The sequence below is a fragment of the Mobula hypostoma genome, chromosome 6 (genome assembly GCF_963921235.1).
Source record: "Mobula hypostoma chromosome 6, sMobHyp1.1, whole genome shotgun sequence".
Taxonomy (NCBI): Eukaryota; Metazoa; Chordata; class Chondrichthyes; order Myliobatiformes; family Myliobatidae; genus Mobula; species Mobula hypostoma.
In genome coordinates this window covers 143,680,258-143,705,966 of record NC_086102.1, presented here as the reverse complement: position 1 = coordinate 143,705,966, position 25,709 = coordinate 143,680,258, and the positions used below count along the sequence as shown (strand labels likewise).

General features: G+C 43.7%; 1 protein-coding gene across 2 annotated transcripts in view; it reads right to left on the bottom strand.

Moving 5' to 3' along the window:
* Window positions 1-978: 978 nt before the first annotated feature.
* vps16 (VPS16 core subunit of CORVET and HOPS complexes) overlaps window positions 979-25,709 on the bottom strand; it is a 77,801-nt gene continuing 53,070 nt past the window's right edge. The window contains exons 16-21 of one of the 2 annotated variants that reach the window (XM_063051891.1): window positions 21,621-21,728; window positions 11,555-11,632; window positions 4,908-5,077; window positions 3,518-3,614; window positions 3,313-3,416; window positions 979-1,987 (exon numbers count right to left, since the gene is read on the bottom strand). In XM_063051891.1, coding sequence (XP_062907961.1) covers window positions 1,843-1,987; window positions 3,313-3,416; window positions 3,518-3,614; window positions 4,908-5,077; window positions 11,555-11,632; window positions 21,621-21,728 — 702 coding nt within the window. In that variant the 3' untranslated portion in view covers window positions 979-1,842. The remainder of the gene's footprint in view (window positions 1,988-3,312; window positions 3,417-3,517; window positions 3,615-4,907; window positions 5,078-11,554; window positions 11,633-21,620; window positions 21,729-25,709) is intronic. The other variant, XM_063051890.1, reaches the window with a different exon arrangement.

The window sequence follows — 25,709 nt, the reverse complement described above, 5'->3', positions numbered from 1 at the left end:
CCTCTGCCTTCTGCAGGCAAGCCAATTCCGAATCCACCTGGCCAAACTTCCCTGGATCCCATGCCTTCTAACTTTCTGAATAAGCCTACCGTGTGGAACCTTGTCAAATGCCTTACTAAAATCCATATAGATCACATCCACTGCACTACCCTCATCTATATGCCTGGTCACCTCCTTAAAGAACTCTATCAGGCTTGTTAGACACGATCTGCCCTTCACAAAGCCATGCTGACTGTCCCTGATCAGACCATGATTCTCTAAATGCCTGTAGATCCTATCTTTAAGAATCTTTTCCAACAGCTTTCCCACCACAGACGTAAGGCTCAATGGTCTATAATTACCCGGACTATCCCTACTACCTTTTTTGAACAAGGGAACAACATTCGCCTCCCTCCAATCCTCCGGTACCATTCCCGCGGACAACGAGGACATAAAGATCCTAGCCAGAGGCTCAGCAATCTCTTCTCTCGCCTCGTGGAGCAGCCTGGGGAATATTCCGTCAGGCCCCGGGGACTTATCTGTCCTAATGTATTTTAACAACTCCAACACCTCCTCTCCCTTAATATCAGCATGCTCCAGAACATCAACCTCACTCATATTGTCCTCACCATCATCAAGTTCCCTCTCATTGGTGAATACCAAAGAGAAGTATTCATTGAGGACCTCGCTCACTTCCACAGCCTCCAGGCACATCTTCCCACCTTTATCTCTAATCGGTCCTACCTTCACTCCTGTCATCCTTTTTTTCTTCACATAATTGAAGAATGCCTTGGGGTTTTCCTTTACCCTACTCGCCAAGGCCTTCTCATGCCCCCTTCTTGCTCTTCTCAGCCCCTTATCTCCTTTCTTGCTTCCCTATATTCCTCAATAGACCCATCTGATCCTTGCTTCCTAAACTTCATGTATGCTGCCTTCTTCCTCCTGACTAGATTTTCCACCTCACTTGTCACCCATGGTTCTTTCACCCTACCATTCTTTATCTTCCTCACCGGGACAAATTTATCCCTAACATCCCGCAAGAGATCTCTAAACATCAACCACATGTCCATTTTCTGGAAATGGGGTTTGTATATAAAATTATACAATTATATAAAATTATAAGGGACATAGAATTGATGGTTAGAATCTTTTTTGTATCAAAATTAAGAGGGCATAGGTTTAAAGTGAGATGAAGGAGTTTTAAAAAGGATTTGAGGGGAAAGTTTTTTTAAAAACAGATTAAAGTGATAACTATCTGGAACATACTGTCAGAGGAAGTGGTGGTATCAGCTATAACCATCACATTTAAGAGGCATTTAGACAGTCACTTGCATAGGCAAGGCAGAGAACAATACAGAACTAATGTGGGCAAATGTTACTAATATAGATAGGCAAAAAGATTGTCATGGATGTGGTGGTTATAGAGCCTGTTCCAATGCCGTACAATTCTATGACTTTAAGTACATTATCTCCTGCTGAATCAAGCCTATCAAAAAAATATTAATTTAAAGAGCTCGTGTAAGTACATTTAACAGCATTTAATCTTATCAATTTTCTTTTGGGACAGATGTACAGTAATTCCACACCAAATAATTTACATAGTGCATATACTGAGGCATTAGACTTAAGTAATATTTAATCATATAAGATGTAGCATTTAAGATATTGAATGAAATACACTTCTGTGTCAACAAATTGTTAAACTAGGCTACTGCAGTTTTTTCCTGGTAACAAACTGTATAACTTTTCATCATTTTTTTTGTAATTCATGGTAAACTAACTATAAACATATTTACAAACATACATATTCTGAAGACAGGGAACTAATACATAATTGATCGCTTGTCATCTCTGAGAAGTATTTTATTTCTTTACCAGCTGTGCTTTTGCTCGGTTAATTTTTTCCACAATTGACTGATCAGTAGCTGATAGACACTTGGAAAGAATATTATTCAACTCGCTTTCATTTTTCCGTTCTGTAGCAACTTCCACAGCCTGGTCCAGATCTCTGAGATGGAACAAAAATAAAACAGATTACAGCAACATCCAAAGCACAATTAAGAATGCTTTCCATCCTTTACGTTGAAACACAAGTACTAGAAAAATAAAAAGATGGAAAAACAATAATGGGAATGCCAAACAAATCTTAAAATTAGGAGAAACAGTTAATACTTGCAATATCTCCCAAAGATTTCCATATGCATTTTTGCAATAGATTTAATTCTATTACTCTATTACTAGCTACTGCAGACCAACAACAAAGAAAGCAAGGCTTTAAAGCTGGCCACTTACGGGCTGCATTACATAAACAAATTTTAAGAGACTATTGAAAAAGTTTGAACATGTTATAAAGAAAATAGCAAATAACACATCTCAAACATATCATTCAATTCCCAAAAAAAAGCACGTTGAGTCATCTGTATCAATAATTTCTGGTAGATGCCTGATCTAGATGGAGTTCATTCTACTGTAAAACACCTCTCTGCCCTAGTATCAGTCTCATTGCCTTATAAAATGAAGTTATTTTTCCCATACAACTTTTTCAGCCAAAGGTTTAGCTTCCCAAACTATTTATCTCTATACAAATTTGCTTGGGTAATAATCTGAGATTATAACTCTCAGGATCTCCATCAGCCTGGATATGCCCTCTCTTCACTGCTACCATCAGAGAAGAGGTACAGGAGCCTGAAAACACATACTTAATGCCTTAGGATCAGCTTCTTCCTGTCTGCCACCAGATTTCTGAACGGACAATGAACCAACCCATGAACACTACCTCTCTTTCTGCACTACTTATTTATTTCTTATACAGTATATATTTCTTATTGTAATTTATAGTTTTGTTTTTATACATTGCACAGTACTGCTGCCACAAGACAACAGATTTCCCAATATATGTCAGTGATATTAAACTTGATTCTGATTATCCTATTCTGTGATTGAGTTCCTGGGACTATCAACATTGGACTCGTGCATTATTGTATTAAAACTATTAGTCCCAACATGAATCACGATGAGTAGAATTCCCTATTTCAATAGAGCCAAATGAGTGTGTAGTTCATATAATGAAGAAGGATAGACGGTGAAAATTCTGGTCAATGATTTAGACTTTAGGAAGGGGTGTCGAAAAAATCTGTCACAAGCAGGAGGGGGATTAGGAATAAAAAAACCTGCAGACTTCATTATCTGAAATAAGAACAGAAAACACAATTAAACACCTGACAGGTTGCACAATATTTGTTGCAAAGGGAACACAGTTAATGTTTCAGATTGATGATCCTTTGTCAGGGAGAGTTTTGGTTCTTAAAAAATATTGAGTATATTTCTACTTACCCAATCATTATATATCCTTTCACTTTCTGCTCTGGGCTGACTTTCGCTACATATTTCTTAGCTTCATACTTGTTGTGATGCTTTACACAGATTTCTACAAATGGCTAATAAAGCGAAAGAAAAATGGCTTTAAAACATTTAAAAGTGCAAATCTTTTATCAATTTAATATGAAAAACAGTTTTATTTACGATATCAGAAATATACCATGTAACCTATCGGTGACTTCTTGCTTCTGGAAAATTTTTCAAGTTCCTCCCAGTCTCCTTTCTCTGCCAGTGCAGCAATCTTCAGCCACCAAAACCTAAATGTAATGAACAAAAGCTGTAATGCTACAAGGAAATTAGGTTGTATACACTCAAAAGCTTGAGATGAAGAAACACTTAAGTGTACTATTTGCCTACAGGGCTGAATTATGACACAGCATCGTTTAATTACAAATTACATTTAGTCCTTGCCTATCTAATCTCCTTTTACATAGATATACTTAAAGTATTTCTTAAACTGTGGTTTTTGTTATATTTTGTAACAGTATTGCTTCACATAATCAGTCCGTTATCCTCCCCTCCCCCGCAAGTTCCATTTTGTTTTCCTACCCTGCCATCTATATTACAGCTCTGGGTCATGTTTTACCAGCTGAAAATTAGACAATAAAGCAAATTCAACAACAAAGTTACTACTTTACTGAAGATCAAAGTTCAAATCATATCACAGCAAAGGGAATCCAATGAGACTAAGTACGTAAACCTGGAAAAAGAGTTAGGATTGGACTACCCAGTTGTTATATGTACCCTGTTATATTAATATCCTTATGGAGGGAAATTGGTTTCCTTACTCAGTTTAACAAGTAGTATGAGGGATGGCACGACAGTGTAGTGGTTAACGTAATGCTCATGCAGCGACAGAGACCAGGGTTTAATTCTGCCACTGTCTGTAAGGAGTCTGTACTTTCTCCCCATAATTGTGTGGGTTTCATTCAGGAACTCCAGTTTACTCCCACACTCCACAGACATGAGGGTCAGTGGGACAACTGGTCACATGGCTGTAATTGGGTAGGTCAGGCTCATTTGGTCGGAAGGGTGTGTTGTCTCTAAATAAATAAACTACATGACCAACTCTCATACACTCTCTAAACCGTTCCGTTCATGAGCTGTTAAGAGTTGGTATTGTAGGTGAACTTTGTAGCCCAACAACAATTATGAAAAGTGATGAACACAGGTCTTATACTTCCTTGCCTCCCATCTACGTTCCAGAGTTTGAATTTCAGCAGTATCACCTTGGGACTACACCAGGTTAAAGTCAAGAGTTTCTTCGCATATTTTTTAAAAAGAGATTCTCAAACTGCTGTGATCTCTTAGATTACAGTAACCAGTTTTTGTTTGTGCCATGGGTATCCCTCCATATAAGTGGATCTTGAAGGTTTTCTTTGTCTGCATGTAGTTTTCAAATCTCATTTTATACTTGTGAGCCCCAAATGCTAGATATACTTTATTTTTCTTTTAGTCAAGTAAGTCCACTTTCCTAATTTTTACGTAATGTGAACTGGTAGAAAATTCTAAAAGAATAATTTAAACTGGAATTCATGTTTTAATTTTACCTTTTGTCAGGAATTTTAAAGTCTTTGTAAAGCTGTTCAGCTTGTTTGTGCTTGTTTTCCAGTAACAGTCTGGAGACAGTGTCATGTAACGACAAATCCAGGTACGATTCACCAGTCTCTTTCTGCAAGCGATACTGGTATCGCAGTAATTTAATTTGCTCTTCTGTGATCTAGAATTTTGAGGTAACAGGAAGGCTTAGATACACTTCTTCAATTGTACTTACAATTTTCATCACAAAGGACCTTCCTCTGCTTATTACTGACGTAAAAGATTTCGCCCAACCTCACACCTCCACCCCCACCATTGCTCCTGCCTCCTTTTTCTAAAAACTTTCAGCTGTAAGACAGTTCAGTTTTACCAGCAGGTTAGGCAGCATCTACAAAGGGAAATGGGATATTCAACCTGAAAAGTTGATTATTCCACTTGCATTTGATAGAGCACATTTCGTGTTTCGCAGTGTATACAACCTTTTTGTAAGGAGGACCAGTATTTTATTTTCAAACTACTTTGAGATCACGTACAAGAAACAATTTTATTTCAACTGCACATAAAAAAGATGCTTATATTTTTAGTCACATTTAAAATTGCAAATATCACGGTTTCATTTCCTCTCCTCACTGCTGCTACTTGCCTTTTCACTGACTCAATCACTGCCTTATCTCTGGTGCTCTGCTGCCCAGTAGTACTGTATTCATTCCAAACAGTGACTGACCTTTGCCCATGAGTTCTGTACCCAACGTGATATGGCAGACATCCCACCCTGCAAAAACTCATTTCAGGCAGGTGGCACCATCAATTTGCAGGAGACTCCCGGAACTTCCGGGAGAGGTGGGATGTCTGCAATAGAGTAGCTCCTTAGCAGCTAGTTTAAATAATGTAAGCTATGCTAATGAACGAATGACACCTGTTAAACTCACCTCAACATGCCTTTTACAGTCTTAACCCACCATGGGCAATAGAAAAGTCACTGTTGCAAACAGTGCAGCGAGCAACACTGTCATTATTTTTGACCCTGTTACGTACCCCGTAACTGGGTTGCCAAACCAGCAGAAATGGATCACTCAGTTGGAGTCTGGAGTACTAGAACTAAGAAAGTTTTATTAAAGAAACAAGCAACACAGTAATCGAAAGGATAATAAATGCAACAGTTCAGTGATGATAAACACACATGTGCACAGAATTAAGATAACAGCATCAATCAAGCTCTATCGTTGTCTAGGGGTAAATGACCAATTTCAAAATGACTCAAAGTTCAGTCCAGTTTAGTAGTTCAGTTCGCAGTAATCGTTGCCATGGCGATGGACAAGGTGGGGGAAGAGAGAGATAGAATAGGAACAACTCATCATTCAGAACGGCTTCACTCACAGACCAGCGGGATGGCTCACAGACCAGCGAGATGGCTCACAAACAGCTTTTGGGCAGGTCCTTGGTGATGTCACCTGAGGTCACCGACTGTGACCCCTCCTCCAGATGCGGTCGATCCTCTGCAGTGAACCCGGCACCCAGGCAAGGGCGGACACACACCGGGTTCCCGCTGATCGTACCTTTCCACCCTGTGCGTTGTCCGGTTCTTCTCACCACTCGTGAGAGGCGCACCGCTTCCAGGGTCTCGTTACCTCGGGTGGCGTGTGTGTCTGTCTTAGCGAACCTGTCCCTTTTTTATCCCCCTGCTGGGGTATCGCCTGTCCATCACTTCAAACAGTTCAGGGTTCAAAGGGGGGAGCCGCTCCAGACAGCTCTTCCTCCCACATCCCTTCATTACACATCTCCAGACGCTGCTCCATTGTTCCTTATCTCTCCTTACCCTGAGGGCAGGTGGCAGACCAACTGCTGATGCCACTGATGCTAGCCCAGGCCAGCAAACATCTTAATTTTATGTGTATTCTCGTAACAACCCCTATTATGCAGGGGTACACGTTAGTGTAGTCTGGGGTGACGTACGTTTTAGATTTTCTTTTTTTTTGGAACACACTGCCATGGCGCACGCTCTCACTTGCTTTCTCTCTCTCTCTCTCTCTCTCACTTGCTTTCTCTCTTGCACTCTTGCTTGCTTTCTCTCTCGCTCTCAAAAAAATTGATTTCCGTGATATTGTATGTAATTTGCGGGTATCAGGGAGCCACTACTCATGGGGGAGACTCCTGGAACTTCCGGGAGAGGTGGGATGTCTGATATGGTAACAGATGTGCCCACTATTCACCAATAGGAAACTATAGACCAGTTGGTCTAACATCTGTCCTGAGAAAAGTGCTATATTCCATTATTAAGGAGTTCACAGCAGCACATTTAGAAAATCATAAGGAATAAAACAGAGTGAACAAACTGGCACTATTTCTTGGGAATTGTAATAAACAGGGTGTATAAAGTGGAACCAGTAGTTGTAATGATCTGGATTTTCAAAACGCATTCAGTAAGGTGCCACATAAAAGGTATCTGCACAGGAACAGTGCATAGGATTGGGGATTTAACTGACAGAAAACCAGGGTAGAAATAAATGAGTCATTCTCAGATTGACAATCAACAACTTAAGGCAAAACCACAAAAGAGTGCAAATGTTGGAATTGTGACTGCTAGAAAAACTCAGTGGGTCAAACAGTGACTGTGAAGGCAAATGGTCTAAGTTGAAATATTGGATCGTGACTCTGCGCCAGGAATATTGCCAGGCTGGTGGGCGATAGGTGGAACCAGGTCAGGAGAAAGGATGGGATGGATGATCAAAGAGAGAAGAAAACTAGGAGGACAGGTGAATACATGGGAGGAAATGCAGTAGACGTATATGATACCTAAAATCTGGAAAACTGAATATTCATACTATGGGGTGTAAGTTACCCAAGAGGAATCCAGTTTGCATTTGGACTCTCTGTCTCTCTGTGGCAGTGGAGAAGACGGGCGGGGCGGGTGGGGGGTAGAGGTGGAGGACAGGGTGTCGGTATGGCACTGGAGCATCAAAATAACATTCAGTTGGAAGCTTAAAATGGCCATTCTGGACAGAGTATAGTTGCTGTACCGAAGGGTTCTGTAGTCTACACTAATGAAAAGGACGCCAAGCTGGGAGCACTGAACGCACAGACCCTCTGCCTCACTCTGAAGGGCTGGTATGGTCCTTGCAGAGATGCTGGTGAGGAAGGAGGTAAATGGACCTATTTTAGTTGCAGGGTAAAGAGCCAGGAGACAGGAATGGGGTAGCTGGGGGGATGACGAGTGGACCAGGGAATCGCAAAGGGTAGTCCCTGTCAAAAACATAAAGGTGGGATAGTTTGGTGGGGGGGGGAGAGGGGGAGAGGAAGGGTGTTGGAGATGGTAGAAATAGTGGAGGATGTTGTGTTTAATGGGATGAAGATACTCTGCCTGAGTGGTGGTGGATGTGGGAGTGGAGTGATCTGAACAGATGTGCAAGAAATGGAGGAATTCTGTGTGTGTGCTCTATCAACTACAGCAGAGAAAATCTCAACACACGGAATGCTGAAGAAACTCAGGCAGCATCTATGGAGGGCCCATGCTTCCAGTAAGAGGACATTTTAGAAGCCCCAGAGCAGAATGCCTCATTTTGAAAGCAGAGCCAGTGTAGGCAGAGAAACTAATGAAAAGGAATGGCTTCCTCCGAGTGGGAGGTGGCTGTGGAAGATGGTGAGTTTATAGAAAATGTTCATGACAAGTCTGTTCCCTCAGATGGAGACAAAGTGATTCAGAAAAGAAAGAGCCTTTGAGGTCAGTGCTGTGGTCTTGGGCATTTACAATCTATACTAATGACTTCAACATTGCTGTTTCAGAAACAACCAACTCTGATACAAGATCAACTGAAGGATTATATTAGGCACTGAAGGGAAATTTACATTAGGCAGGAAATGGTGTTGGATAGACTGTTCGGTCTGAAGGCTGATAAGTCTCCGGGACCTGATGGTCTGCATCCCAGGGTACTTAAGGAGGTGGCTTTAGAAATCGTGGACGCATTGGTAATCATTTTCCAATGTTCTATAGATTCAGGATAAGTTCCTGTGGATTGGAGGGTGGCTAATGTTGTCCCTCTCTTCAAGAAGGGAGAAAGAGAGAAAACAGGGAATTATAGAACGGTTAGCCTGACGTCGGTGGTGGGAAAGATGCTGGAGTCAATTATAAAAGATGAAATTACGACACATCTGGATAGCAGTAACAGGATTGGTCCGAGTCATCATGGATTTACGAAAGGGAAATCGTGCTTGACTAATCTTCTGGAATTTTTTGAGGATCTAACTATGAAAATGGACGAGGGAGAGCCAGTGGATGTAGTGTACCTGGACTTTCAGAAAGCCTTTTATGAAGTCCCACATAGGAGGTTAGTGGGCAAAATTAGGACACATGGTATTGGGGGCAGAGTACTGACATGGATTGAAAATTGGCTGGCTGACAGAAAACAAAGAGTAGCGATTAATGGGTCCCTTTCGGAATGGCAGGCGGTGACCAGTGGGGTACCGCAGGGTTCAGTGCTGCGACCACTGCTGTTTACAATATATATTAATGATTTAGATGAGGGAATTAAAAGTAACATTAGCAAATTTGCCAATGACACAAAGTTGGGTGGCAGTGTGAAATGTGAGGAGGATGTTATGAGAATGCAGGGCGACTTGGACAGGCTGGGTGAGTGGGCAGATGCAGTTTAATGTGGATAAATGTGAGGTTATCCACTTTGGTGGTAAGAACAGGAAGGCAGATTATTATCTAAATGGAGTCAAGTTAGGAAAAGGGGAAGTACAATGAGACCTAGGTGTTCTTGTACATCAGTCACTGAAAGCAAGCATGCAAGTACAGCAGGCAGTGAAGAAAGCTAATGGCATGCTGGCCTTCATAACAAGGGGAATTGAGTATAAGAGCAAAGAGGTCCTTCTGCAGCTGTACAGGGCTCTGGTGAGACCACACCTGGAGTACTGTGCGCAGTTTTGGTCTCCAAATTTGAGGAAGGACATTCTTGCTATTGAGGGAGTGCAGCATAGGTTCACAAGGTTAATTCCCGGGATGGCGGGACATGTGTCGAAAGATTGGAGCGACTGGGCTTGTATACTCTGGAATTTAGAAGGCTGAGGGGGGATCTTATTGAACATACAAGATTATTAAGGGATTGGACACGCTGGAGGCAGGAAGCATGTTCCCGCTGATGGGTGAGCCCAGAACCAGAGGCCACAGTTCAAGAATAAGGGGTAAGCCATTTAGAACGGAGTTGAGGAAAAACTTTTTCACCCAGAGAGTGATGGATATATGGAATGCTCTGCCCCAGAAGGCTGTAGAGGCCAAGTCTCTGGATGCTTTCAAGAAAGAGATGGATAAAGCTCTTAAAGATAGTGGAATCAAAGGTCATGGGGATAAGGCAGGAACTGAATACTGATTGTGGATGATCAGCCATGATCACAGTGAATGGCGGTGCTGTCTCAAAGGGCCAAATGGCCTACTCCTGCACCTATTGTCTATTATCTATCTATAATATTAACTCAGTTTTTCTCACTCAATAAATGCTGATTAACTTGCTAAGTGTTTCTAGCACAATCTGTTTTTGTTTATGATCCTTGGTAACAGGCCTGGGCCTGGGCTCAGAGCCAGTTGGCCGCCAGCCTGTTGTCAGGTGGATTTTCCTGGGACGGACACAGGCCGACAGCAGGATCAGTTCCCTGCACCAAGATGGGATAGAAGCAGGGCTGCAAATATGGTGATAACAGACCTGACATAGTATCCAATACACATAGAAAAACACTTCAAAGCAATTCACAGATGCAGTTTGTTTATCAGGTGGGTTTGGGAGCACATGTGGTTGAAAGGAGGAGGGAGGTGCAGCCATTTAGAAAGGTCATTCCAATGCACCGGGCTTCAGTGGACATCGACAAGATGAACCAATACAGATCAAGAGATAGGAGTCACAGAAAAAGATAAAGGGCAAAAGTCATGGAAGTGAAATGGCACCATTAAATTATTGAATAACAATGAAAATTTGGAATTTAAGGCTTTAAGGCTCTGCAATTCAGTCAAGTTAGCAAAGTTATTTAACTGCTCAAATTTGCTGCAACATCATAAATTCTGTTTTACTTCAAAAATCAGAAGTATCATCTGAAATTTTATGTATATTTTCCAAAAAATATTCATGGTCACAGGCTGCTCAGTGCCAAAGCAATAAGAGTACAGCAGCTAATTGAAGTGATGAGTTCTTCCACAACAAAAAATTACCGACTTCAGCTGAATAACCTAGTGATATATACAAAATGTGTGTTGAGGAGGAAATGGTGAGCAGGGTGAGGAAGACAAGAGTAGGTGGGCTGGTGAAAAGTAGCATGTATATAGTATGATTCTAAAAATAATCTTTGCAAGAAGAAATAAAATCATCAGTATAGCAAAGAAAAGTGAATTAGAGAACTAGAGATGATCTACAATACTAAACAGACTTGGATTTGAATCCTGTTGGCACCACTGAGTAAAGGTGAAGGCTCAGTTTAAAACACTGAATCCTGTTTGGTGAAGCCGACAGACCACCACAGGATGAATGCCAATAACAGCTTCCTCATGTGGTCTCTTACCGTTTCACTGAAAACTTTCAAATAGCTCCAGAAATGCAAGCATATTGCAATTTTGAAACTACATTCCAACAGAATAAAAATAAGACACGAGCTTTTCAGCTACTTCAACACAAACCTTGGCAGCAAATTCATTCTTAGCTTTATTGTATTCATCCACAGCACTCTGCAAAGTGGCAATGCGTCCCTCAATCGTCTGTTGAACAAAAATATTAGTTAAAAACTTATAAAAAGTGAAATGAGTGTACTTTCAAAATTAAAGATAATTTCATTTCCATTACACAATTGTAAAGGAGAACAAAATAGTTACTCTGGATTTGATGCAACACAAAAGACACAATAAGACCACAAGACACAGGAGCAAATTAGGCCATTTGGCCGTTGAGTTTGCTCCGCCATTCATTCATGGCTGATCCTTTTTTCCCCACTTCAGCCCCAGTCCCCTGTCTTCTCCCTGTAACTTTTGATGCCATGTCCAATCAAGAATCTATCAAGCTCTGCCTTAAATACACCCAACGACCTGGCCTCAACAGCTGCCCGTGGTAACAAATTCCACAAATTCACCACCCTCTGGCTAAAAAAAATTTCTCTGCATCACTGTTTTAAATGGATGCCCCTGTATCATGAGGCTGTGCCCTCTTGTCCTCGACTCCCCCACCATGGGAAACATCCTCTCCACATCTACTCTGTCTCTGGCCTTTCAATATTTGAAGGGTTTCAGTGAGATCCCCCTTCATCCTTCTAAATTCTGGCAAGTACAGACCCAGAGCTATCAAACGTTCCTTGTATGATAACCCTTTCATTCCAGGAATCATCCCTGTGAACCTCCTCTGAACCATCTCCAATGCCAGCACATCTTTTCTTAGATGAAGAGACTAAAACTGTTCACATTACTCAAGCTGATGCCTCACCAGTGCCTTATAAAGCCTCAGCCTCACATCCCTGCCATTATATTCTAGGTCTCTTGAAATGACTGCATTTGCCTTTGTCATCACCACCAACTCTACCTACAAGTTAACCTTTAGGATGTTCTGCAAAGAACTCCCAAGTCCCTTTGCATCTCAGATTTTTGGATTTTCTCTCATTCAGAAAATAGTCCGCACATTTATTTCTACTACCAAAGTGCATGGCCATGCATTTTTGAACACTGAATTTCACTTGCCACTTTCTCGCCCATTCTCCTAATCTGTCTAAGTCCTTCTGCAGCCTACCTGTTTCCTCGACACACCTGTTCCTCCATGAATCTCAGTATCATCTGCAAACTTGGCAACAAAACCAGCTATTTCATCATCTAAATCATTGATATACAGCATAAAATGCCATCCCAACACCGGCCTCTGCAGAACACCACTAGTCTCCGACAACCAACCTTTTATTCCCACTTGCTGCCTTCTGAAAATCCAAATATACAATCTTCACTGCATCCCCTTTAACTATCCTACATGTAATCTCCTCAAAGAATTCCAACAGGTTCATCAGGCAGGATTCCCTTAATGAAACCATGCTGACTTTGTCCTCTCTTGAGTCACCAAGTACTCTACAACCTCATCCTTAGCAATTGACTCCAACGTCTTCCCAACCACTGAGGTCAGGCTAACTGGTCTATAATTTCCTTTCTGCTGCCATCCTCTTTTCTTAAAGAGTGAAGTGACATTTGCAATTTTCCAGTCCTCTGGCACCATGCCAGAGTCCAATGATTTTTGGAAGATCATTACTAATACTTACACAATCTCTTCCGCTACCCCTTTCAGAACCCTAGGGTGCAATTCATCTGGTCTGGGTGACTTATGTACCCTTAGGTCTTTCAGCTTTTTGAGCACCTTCTCCCCTGCAATAGGAACTGTACTCACTTCTATTCCCTCACATCCTTCAGTACCTGGCACACTGCTAGTGCCTTCAACAGTGAAGACTGATGCAAAGTACTCATTTAGCTCATTTGCCATCTTCTTGTCCCTCCTTATTATTTCTTTGGCCTCATTTTCTAGCAGTCCTATATCCCACTCATCTCTCCTTTACCTTTTACATACCTGAAAAAGCTTTTACTATCCACCTTGACATAGTTTGCTGGCTTGCTTTCATATTTCATCTTTTCCCTCCTAATGATTCTTCTACTTGCTCTCTGTAGGTTTTTAAAAGCTTCCCAATCCTCTGGCTTCCCACTAATTTTTGCTTTGTTGTATGCCCTCTCTTTTGCTTTTACATTAGCTTTGACTTCCCTTGTCAACCACGATTGTACTATTTTGCCTTTTGAGTATTTCTTCATTTTTGGAATACATCTATCTTGCGCCTTCCTCATTTTCCCCAGAAGCGCCATTGCTGCTCTTCTGTCATTCCTGCCAGCATCTCCTTCCAATTTACTTTGGCCAACTCCCCTGTCATACCACTGTATTTTCCTTTACTCCACTGAAATACTGCTAAGTCAGACTTCACTTTCTCCTTATCAAATTTCAAGTTGAACTCAATCATATTGTCAGCACTGTCTCCTAAGGATTCTTTTACCTTCAGTTCCCTAATCACCTCTGGTTCAGTAGATAGCACCCAATCTAGTATAGCTGATCCCCTACTAGGCTCAATGACCAACTGTTCTAAAAAGCCATCTTGTAGGCATTCAACAAACTCACTCTCTTGAGATCCATTACTAACCTGATTTTCCCATTCAACCTGAATGTTGAAATATCCCATGACTACCATAACATCGCCGATTTTCTGTTGTAGTCTGTGGTCCGCGTCCCAGCTACTGTTGGGAGGGCTGTATATAACTGCGATCAGGGTCCCTTTACCCTTACAGTTTCTTAACTCAACCCACAAGAATTCAACATCTTCTGATCTTATGTCACATAGAACCATAGAACATTACAGATAAGAAACAGGCCTTTTGGCCCTTCTTGGCTGTGCTGAACCATTTTTCTGCCCCGTCCCACTGACCTGCACCTGGACCATATCCCTCCATACACCTCTCATCCATGTACCTGTCCAAGTTTTTCTTAAATGTTAAAAGTGAGCCCGCATTTGCCACTTCATTTGGCAGCTCATTCCACACTCCCATCTTTCTACCGATTTGGCCATTCTTTACCAGTAGAGCCACACCAACCCCTCTGCCTACCTTCCTATCCCTCCAATACAACGTGTAACCTTGGACATTCAGCTCCCAACTACAGTGATTCAAGTGATGGCTACAACATCATACCAGACAATCTGTAACAGTGAAACAAGATCATCCACCTTTTTTCTTATATTTCGAGCATTGAGATATAACACTTTTGAGTACTGTATTTGCTGTCCTTTCTGATTCTGCATCACTAATACACTGATACTCACCCTGCTGGCTGCAATTATATCCTTTCATCTGCCTGCCCTTCCTGACAGTAATGACTGCATGCTATCTCAGAATCAGAATCAGGTTTATTATCACCGGCATGTGTCGTGAAATTTAACTTAGCAGCAGCAGTTCAATGCAATACATAATATCGAGGAAAAAAACAAAATAATATTAATAATAATAATAAAATCAATTGCAGTATAGATTAAAAATTGTGCAAAAAACAGAAATAATATATATTTTAAAAATGAGGTAGTGTCCAAGGGCTCAATGTCCATTTAGGACATTGCTTTTTTACCATCTTTTTTATAAGTTCCTTCACTCTGGTTCCCAGTCCCCTGTTTAAACCCTCCCCAAAAGCTCTAGCAAAGCTGCCTGCGAAAATATTGGACCCCTCGGGTTCAGCTGCAACCCGTTACTTTTGAACAGGTCGTACCTCCCCAGAAGAGATCCCAATGATCCAAGAACCTGAAGCCCTGCCCCCTGCACCAGCTTCTCAGCCATGCACTTATATGCCAAATCATCCTGTTTCTACCCTCACTGGTGCATGGCACAAGCAGCAATCCAGAAACTACTACCCGGGAGGTCCTGCTTCCCAGCTTTCTACTTAGCTCTCTAAATTCTCTTTTTAGGACCTCTTTGTTTGTCCTCCCTACATCATTGGTACCAATATGTACCAAGACATCTGGCTGCTCTTCCCCCCCTCTCCAGAATGTTGTGGATGCGATCAAAAATGTCCCCGACCCTGGCACCTGGGAGGCAACATACCATTCAGGTGTCCCGTTCACGTCAACAGAATTTCCTGTCTGTTCCCTATTGAGTCCCCTATCACTACCACTCCCCTCTTCCCCTTCTGTAACACACACCTACACTCAGCACCAGTAACCCGGTCTCCATGGTATTCCCCTGGGAGGTCATCCCCCACAACAATATCCAAACCAGTATAATAAAATAAAGAACACAATAATAATAAAAACATAATAACTACAAATACATAAGATAGCTTATGTAAATAAATTGATTATATACCTGTGGCGACCCACTTTCTAGCACACATGAACCGGCGCGCGCCGGCAGAGAGGCCGGCCCCAAAAAGGGCGCCAGGCTATCTTCACCAGCAGGGGGAAAATCCCACACGCGGGAAGGGTCTGCGAATATGCTTTCCCCACAGCAATCCCGCCCGGGGAGGGCGGGAACGGGAAGGCTTTAAAGGAGGCCGCGAAGTTTGAATAAATCTCTTTTATCCAACTCACCGACTACGTGTCGTTATTCTAGCGCTGTGTGTAGCACACCGCTACAATTGGTGACGCCAACAGCCCAAATGATATTTGGACCAGAGATGACCGACACCGCATCTGTTCACGCAGTTTCGTTAAAACTGCCAAGCTTTTGGACGCTGCGACCCCGCTTATGGTTCAAACAAGCAGAAGCACAATTCCACATTTGGCAGATAACCTCGGAGTCCACTCGTTACTACTACGTGGTGAGCTCCCTCGACTAGGAGACAGCTGCACAAGTTGAGGAGTTTATACAGTTGCCCCCAGAGGACGGCAAATACACAGCATTCAAACCCTTGTTCATAAGGATTCTTGGACTCTCACGGCACGAACGAACTGTACGCTTACTGCACTTGGATAGTTTGGGAGACAGGCCGCCGTCGGCATTAATGAACAAAATGCTGGCCCTGGCTGAAGGACACAAACCCTGCCTCATGTTTGAGCAGGCATTCCTAGAGCAACTACCCGAGGACATATGCCTGCTGCTGTCCGACACAGATTTCAGCGACCCCCGGAAGGTGGCGGCCCGGGCAGATGTGCTGTGGAATGCCAAGAAGGAGAGGGGGTGTCCGTTGCACAGATCACCAAGCCGCGTGCCCAACGACAGACCAGACCAGGCCCGGCAGCAGAGCCTACAAAACCCGGCGACGGGAGTGAGGAGCCCAACGAACAACGGTGCTTCTACCACCAGCGGTGGGGCACAGAGGCCCGCCGCTGCAGACCGCCCTGCAAATTCCCAGGAAACGCCAGAGCCAGCCACCGCTGATGGCTACGGCAGCTGGCCATCAGGACAGCCTCCTGTACGTCTGGGACAAGCAGTCGGGACGCCGCTTTTTGGTCGACACCGGAGCAGAGATCAGTGTCTTACCTCCAACGAGTTACGACACCCGCAACAGAGAACCGGGACCCACCCTGAGGGCCGCAAATGGCAGCACAATACGGACCTACGGCACCCGCACAGTGCGGCTACAGTTCAGCTCTAGCCGGTTCACATGGGACTTCACACTGGCCGCCGTAGCCCAACCACTCCTGGGGGCGGACTTTCTGCGAGCCCACAGTCTGCTGGTCGACCTGCAAGGGAAGCGATTAGTCCACGCCAAGACTTTTCAAATGTTCTCCCTGGGTGAAGCAAAGTTGCCAGCCCCACGCCTGGATTCCATCACGCTGTCCAACGACGAATTCACCAGGGTCCTGGTGGATTTCCCAACAGTACTGACACCGCAGTTCACGGCAGCCATGCCCAGACACGGAGTACAGCACCACATCCCGACCCAGGGACCACCCCTCCACACCCGTACTCGAAGGCTCCCCCCAGACAAGCTCCGACTGGCGAAAGAGGAGTTCAAGAAGATGGAGGAATTGGGGATCATACGACGGCCCGACAACCCATGGGCCTCCCCCCAACACATGGTGCCCAAGGCAACGGGGGGGCTAGAGACCATGCGGTGACTACCGCAGACTGAACGAGGCTACGACGCCAGACCACTACCCTGTGCCGCACATTCAAGACTTCGCAGCAAACCTACACGGCGCAAGGATCTTTTCCAAGGTAGACCTCGTCCAGGGATACCATCAAATCCCGGTACATCCGGATGACATCCCCAAAACAGCACTCATCACCCCATTCGGCCTTTTGGAATTCCTCCGAATGCCGTTCGGCCTAAAGAATGCCGCACAAACTTTCCAGCGGCTAATGGACGCGGTGGGACGCAACCTGGACTTTGCATTCATCTATTTGGACGACGTCCTCATAGCCAGCAGTAGTCGTCAAGAGCATCTGTCCCATCTCCGCCAGCTCTACTCCCGCCTGAGTGAATTCGGCCTTACAATCAACCCGGCCAAATGCCAGTTTGGACTCGACACCATCGACTTCCTGGGCCACAGGATTACTAAAGACAGGGCAATCCCTCTGCCCGCCAAGGTAGACGCGGTCTGCCATTTCTCCCGACCCAACATAATCAAAGGCCTGCAGGAATTCGTGGGTATGGTGAATTTCTACCACCGTTTCCTCCCCTCAGCAGCCCGAACCATGTGCCCCCTGTTCACCCTGATGTTGGGTAAGGGCAAGGACATTACCTGGGACGAAGAGGCCGCGGCCGCTTTCGTTAAAACCAAAGAAGCCTTGACAAACGCCGCGATGCTAGTGCACCCCAGAACGGACGTTCCTACTGCCCTCACGGTGGACGCATCCAACACAGCAGTCGGTGGAGTGCTGGAACAACTCATCAAGGGTCGCTGGCAACCCCTGGCGTTCTTCAGTAAACACCTACGACCACCCGAACTCAAATACAGTGCTTTCGATCAGGAGCTATTGGCACTATACCTGGCAATCCGGCATTTCAGGTACTTCTTAGAAGGTAGGCCCCTCACCGCGTTCACAGACCACAAACCGCTCACCTTTGCGTTCATGAAGGTGTCCGACCCCTGGTCGTCCCGCCAGCAGCGACATCTGTCCTACATCTCCGAGTACACGACGGACATCTGGCATGTCTCGGGAAAGGACAACGTTGTGGCGGACGCACTATCCAGACCTACCATACAGGCCCTGTCCCAGGGGGTGGACTATTCAGCGCTGGCAGAGGCACAGCAGGCAGACGATGAGATCCCTAGTTACGGAACTGCGGTCTCCGGTTTTCAGCTCCAAGACTTCCCCGTAGGCCCAGGTGAAAGGACCCTACTGTGTGATGTAGCTACCGGCCAACCCCGCCCCGTCATCCCGGCAGCCTGGTGGTGGCGAGTTTTCGACTCCATTCACAAACTAGCGCACCCCTCCATCAGGACAACCATCCGGCTGGTCTCCAACAGGTTCGTGTGGCATGGGCTTCGTAAACAGGTCAGTGAATGGGCCAAAACGTGCATGCAGTGCCAAACGGCCAAGGTGCAGCGACATACCAAGGCTCCGCCACAGCAGTTCGAACCCACTCGCCAGAGGTTCGACCACATTCATGTGGATATCGTGGGGCCCCTGCCAGTGTCACGAGGAGCGCGGTACCTCCTAAGTATGATAGACCGGTTCGCCAGAGGCAGTCCCGCTCACCAACACCACCTCCGAATCCTGCGCCTGAGCACTGATTGCAACCTGGGTAGCACACTTCGGGGTACCGGCCCACATTACCTCCGACGGGGCGCCCAGTTCACCTCCAGCCTGTGGTCAGCTATGGCTAACCTTTTAGGATCACAGCTACACCACACAACTGCCTACCACCCACAGTCGAACGGACTAGTGGAGCGTTTCCACCATCACCTGAAGTCTGCTCTCATGGCCCGCCTGGAAGGGCCTAACTGGGTGGACGAGCTTCCCTGGGTCCTGCTCGGAATCCGCACGGCGCCCAAGGAGGATCTGCACACCTCGTCAGCCGAGCTGGTGTACGGTGCACCCCTGGTCGTCCCAGGAGAGTTCATACCGGCCCCAAGGGGGCAAGAGGAGGAACCCACAGCAGTCCTGGACAGACTACGTGAGAGGCTCGGTAACCTGGCCCCCCTCCCCACTTCACAGCACGGACAGAGCCCTACCTGCGTACCCAAAGACCTGCAGAACTGTAAGTTTCTTTTTGTACGACGGGGTGGACACAGGGCACCGCTACAGTGGCCCTACGAGGGGCCATTTAAGGTGATCAGGAACAACGGGTCCACGTTCGTGCTGGACATTGGGGGGAGAGAGGAGGTTTTCACGGTGGACCGACTCAAACCGGCCCATGTGGACTTGATGCAGCCGGTCCAGGCTCAGGCACCGCGGCGCAGGGGCAGACCTCCCAAACAGAGGCCGATCCAGACTGTGGACATTGGGGGAGGTATCGCCGGTTCTGGGGGGGGTTATGTGGCGACCCATTTTCTAGTGCATACGAACCGGCGCGCACCAGCAGAGAGGCCGGCCCCAAAAAGGGCGCCAGGCTATCTTCACCAGCAGGGGGAAAATCCCGCACGCGGGAAGGGTCTGCGAATATGTTTACCCCACAGCAGTCCCGCCCAGGGAGGGCGGGAACAGGAAGTCTTTAAAGGAGGCCACAAAGTTTGAATAAATCTCTTTTATCCAACTCCAACTCACCGACTATGTGTTGTTATTCTAGCGCTGTGTGTTGCACACTGCTACATACCCATAAATTAATGCTAGGCACAGGAGTGTCTGTACATAAGGTGACTGACACGAAATGCTGGGAGTTTTAGTTGGAGCGTGGAGTTTACTTTTAGTTTAAAACTAAGGATTAAAATCTATTATAAAATGCTTTATAAAGTTTAATTTCATGCAATATAAGGACTAGTAGGGGTGATGGCTGAATGTTTGGTCACATAGGCAGGTTTTAAAGCAATAAAGAAAGGTAGAGTTTAAGCACGGAATTCCAGCATTTAAGGGCCTTGGCATCTAAGGACTTGATTGTCAATACTGTAGCAATTTAAACCAAGATAGATAAGTGGCAAGAACTGATGTAAATTAGATATTTCAAAGGGCTGTAGGGCTGGAAGAGGAACAAGGCTATGGAGTGATGTGAAAACTGAGTTAATAATTTTTAAATGTCCACTTTTCTTAAACTGGCAGCCACTGAAAATCAGCAAGTACAGGAGCAATGGACAAATCTGCATGGGTAGTACACTAGCAGCAGAGTTTTGAGTGATCATAGGTATAAACAGAGCAGAGTGAAGAGGAGCAGATACTGGAATAGTCACATGCACAGGTAAACAAGTTGTTAGTGTCAGCAACAAGTGAGCTGTGGTTGACTGGTGTGAACTGATTCTGAACAGGAATATTTCTAATCTGGGTGCTTTCTAACTTTGCCGTAGATGGTTACAAGCTCAGTTGTGAAAGGAGGGTAGGGGAAAGGGCAAAGCCTCACGCCATAAAAAGCCGAGAGCTATAGAAACACCAACAGAAGCTCAAAGACCGCATCCCTGGGAGGGGAAAGCTAGCACAAGACTGTGAGCAGCCTATGCCCCAGTAGGTGTGATGGGGGTTTAAAAGAGTGCTTTCCACTGCCATTCACTTGACCTACTGTGTATCAGAAGAGGAGAGCCAAAAACATAGCAGCCATCAAACTCACACAGAGAATGTAGTTACATTATCTGCTGGCTCTAAGCCAAGTATCAGAAGTTACATTTACTTAAAATGCAATCTTACATAAAAAGTTCCCGAGGTTAAAAAAAATCAAGCATTTTTTCTATACCAAAATGAGCAGATCCATTCTCACAAGGATATTTAATGCCTATTTACTAGTTAACCTGTTGGATTTCTGGTTATGTTTATTCTGAGGAGAGTAGCAGAGAGAGCAGGGAGAGGGTAGAGTAGACAATGAGAAAATAAAAAAACTGACTTTCTTCGCATCAATAATCCAGAATAACCTTTTCTTCAAGTTAATGCTTCAACCAAACTGAGAAAACTGACAGTGTAGCACATGTATCTGGCCTGTTGAAACAAAGTTTCAACACCTCTGTCCTCAGGAATGTGTTTTCCATTTCTATGAACTTTACAGTACCATTCGGACTTAACTTCACTCAGTATTTCAGAGAGTGAACTTTATCACCGTCTCTGCAGTCAATGAGAAAACCCATTTTGTACTGGCCCCACTAGATGTCAGTGAATGAGACCCTGTTCTTACCGATTCATTGCAGTAACTGGAATGCACATAGAAGTTGCCAAGTTCTTGATGGTTGTCATCCTGATTGAACAGATCCTTGAGGGTCTCTGGCTCCTGGTGCTTACAGAACTATGAACAAACATTCACCAGTCAAAAATCTGCACAACTGCAAAAAGAATAATCATTCCCATTTACAGTCACGTAACAAAAATTATATCATAAAATGATCCCAACACAGTAAAAATCCCATCATCATTGAGATTATTTATTTCTAGCAAGTCAGGAGCCATTAATACTCACAGGGTAATGGACAAAAATATCAAATTCAAAGTTACACACCTCTTAGAACTCAAAAGATTTTTGGTTAAATTAAGAGATTCACTGTGCCCCAATCCAGAGTACATGATATCATTCATCTATCCTTATATTGGATATCAAAAGTGGAAAAGTATCCCATCTCTTCAACTTCATTTTGAAGTAACGAAACAAATAAATTAAGAACACAGAAGCAGAAAATGCCAGAACTATTCAACAAGTGAGGCAGCAACAGTCCAGAGTGAAAAAGAGTTAAAGCTTCAGGTTGTTGGATCTAAGCGTTTAATTGTTATTTTCTTTGCAGTTCGACAACTAATCATCTGCTTGCATTTTAAGTAGCTCTTATATGCATACAACATTTTAATATTCCTCGAGTGGCTATACAAAAAATAATTCTGGAAAGTTCTGGAAGCTTCTTTGCTCTGCATTATTTGAATAAGTGCTTTCTCATTGGTTGACTCCTATCTATAAATTTGAATGGAATTTTTCTCATTTCCATGTGTATAAAATAGCGAAACACAAGCAGCGCCATCTTAAATCTTAGTCTTTTTGTCTTTAAGCCTTCTGATCCTAGCTTCTGCTCCTGTTTCCTTTGTTCTAGCAAGGCTTCACAAAACTATCATGATGCAACAAGTTTTGTGCCTCTTTCCTGACTTCTGAAAGAACTTTGGATTAAAACAGCATAATCCAGTAAACTGGCAAAAATTACACAGTTTAGGACTTGAAAGAACCACACGTGCAAAGTGGAATTATTAGCATGCACCAAAAAGGGTAAGAACTTCCTCTTATGTTTCTGACTTCTACATCATCCGATGGGAGTTAGGAGTGAGGAACTGCTAGGCTGCTTTTTTAGAAAACAGATTTGTAAAAAATACGCAAGCCAGCAGAGCCACGTAAAAACCGATAGAGTGCGGATTAAGTACGCTAGCTGGTAGAGTGTCAAAAAAATTGAATTAAATTCCCATAAGCAATGGAGCACGGATAAAAAGATTTGTGCAAACCAGTACAATGCAGAGAAAACTTAAATACATGCAAACTAGCAGAGCATGGGGAAAAAAATTAAATTTGGGTTTCTGAACAACCTATTAAAATTTCAGCTCAAGCCGCGAATATTTCGAGATCACAGTTAAAGTAATAAATATAAATGAATTAAGATCGCATCAAAACAATAGTCAAAGTCATGAATCCAACCACAGAATCTCCAGTCACATGGGTACAGGTAACTGAGGGTTTGAACTCCTACTTGAATAAAACATTGTGGTTTGATATCAATGTTGAATTCAATGAAATATGGCTCCTAGATGATATTGTGGAAGTATGGGATGTGATCCAGAAAATGCCTGCTACTGGTTTAGAGTAGGACCCCATGGTCAGTTTCATTAAATCTGTGAGCGATTGAAAGAGTTAACAGGATGAGTATGTTTCTAATTGAAAGAAACACGAAACTTGTGATAAACTACAAAAACAGCATGATAGAAACAGTAAATCTAAAGAGCAAACCTTTTGCATTAGCCAAATGAGTGAAAGAACAACACTGTATAATTCAATTTAAGTGCATCATGCAGAGCTCAGAAGCAAACTAAAACAAAATGGAAAAGCGCAGCAGCGACTTCAAGTGGGCAGTCCTGATAGTGATGGTGCTAGTGATGCTGGTGCTCCTTTCTGGGAAACTCATACTTGTGAAGCCCACATCAAACAGTCCCTGGAGAGACAGTGTCAGCATATGAACTCTGAAGAATTTCAGGAGTGACATGACATAGACTCTACGGCGGCCCCTAGTGACTCAGGTAAGGATGACAGTGATAGAACAAGATTGACAGCTGTGTCACAGCTTGCTCCAATAAAGACCAAGGAAGAGAAGACACACAGGACTGAAGATGAAACCATTGTTAATCAATGGGTTGACAAGCCAGTGGCAGATTCATCAATTATTACTTAACAATCTGCTGAAAGGCAGTAAGTGCTCAGACAACTCTGTGACTCTTGATGAAGAACAACTGAAAGTGTTTTAAACTTTAAAGATGACATTGTGTACTATACCTGCATTAAGAATCCCTGATACCATTTATACCATTTACCTTTTACCCTGTATGTCAAAGAAAAACATGTGATGGCAGTCTTAACTTAAGAACATGGACCAACAAAGTCCTGCTGGTTAATACTCTGCCAAAGGTCTATACAATGATTGAGAGATGAACTCAATTGGCCAGACGGACAGTTGTTTCTGGTACTGAAGTGCGGGCATCAGGAAGCATAGCTCCTGGTACCTCTGTGCAACAGGCAGTACTAAAACCTGTAAGTTGGCAGAAGGAAGATAAACTAATGTCTTCACTGACTCTCGATATGCTTTTGGACTTGTTCATGATTTTGGAAACTTATGGAGACGCAGAGAATTTCTTACATCTGAACCCCAATCAAGAATGGCCAACTAGAACAAGAAGTCATGAATGTCACACAATTGCCTTCAGAAGTCACCGTATTAAAATATAAAAGCCACTCCAAAATGACTACAATGGAAAGCCGTGGAAATGTATTGGTGTTGGAAATTGCAAAAAAGGCAGCACACAAAGAAATGAAAGAAATAAAGGAAATAAAAATAGTACTGAGAACATTGCATTGAACCCGAGACCTGGAATTATGGAAACAAAATAGAACCCTGTATCACAGATAACATACAAGATAGTTGAGAGATGCAAGCTCTCTAAACAGGAAAAGTGGTTCTGGATGGAGAATGGTGGGAAGTTAAGCAGTGACAGAGTATGGAGATGTGACACTAGTCATAGGCTAGTAGCCCCAATTACGTTGCTTCCTTATCTGGCACAGCAAATACACTCTCTCGGACACAATGGAGTAGAAAAGATGATTGACAGATTTTCCCATTGGTGGTGGAATCCAATATTCACAGCACAAGCTCAATAAACATTTGAAAGATGCATGACATGCCAGAAACAGAATTCTGGAGTAGCGGAAATGCTACCACAATTAAGTGCTCCTGCCCCATCTGGTCCATTTTTACATTTACAAGTGGACTACATTTCTTTACTGAAGTATCAAGGATACTCAGTCACACTGGTAATAGTGAATAAGTTTTCTAGATGAGTGGAGCTGGTCCTGTAAGGAAAGTCACTGCCACACACAAGGAAAAACTATGATCGAGGACTATATTCCTAGATGGGGATTGCCATGTCACATCAACTCTGACCAAGGAACACATTTCACTTGGAATGTTTGTTAGGAATTATGTTGATTGATGAACATTGAATGGTAATTACATTGTCCATATCACAAAGAGTCATCAGAACAAGTTGAACGAATGAATGGAACCATCAAACGACGATTCACTAAGTATCATGAGGAAGGTGTACCATGCCCTATGGCTCTTCCTATGGTCTTACGTAATATCAGAGCAACTCCAAATTATGAAATTAAATGAAGTCCATTCGAGGTGGTAATAGGGCGTCCTATGTCACTGCCGGGAGCTCTCAATCTCAGAGAGACTGATATACACATTATGGCAGTCAGTTTAGTTAACTGTTGTGTGAAATTAACCCAAGTTGTCCAATCTGCTTCTGAACAGGTTTCTGACGCTTGGGAAGAACCAACTGAAGGAGGACCCACTCCTTATTCCTGATGAGTGGGTCCTGATTAAGAAACCAGTTAAGGATCCACTGGGAGCTGTTATCAAGTAAAAGAAGAAGATAAAAGTAAGCGATACATACCAGCCACTGCAAGTGAGCCAAAGTGGTATCTGACAAGGGACAATAAGCGCTGTGGTTAATATACTAGTAACCTCGG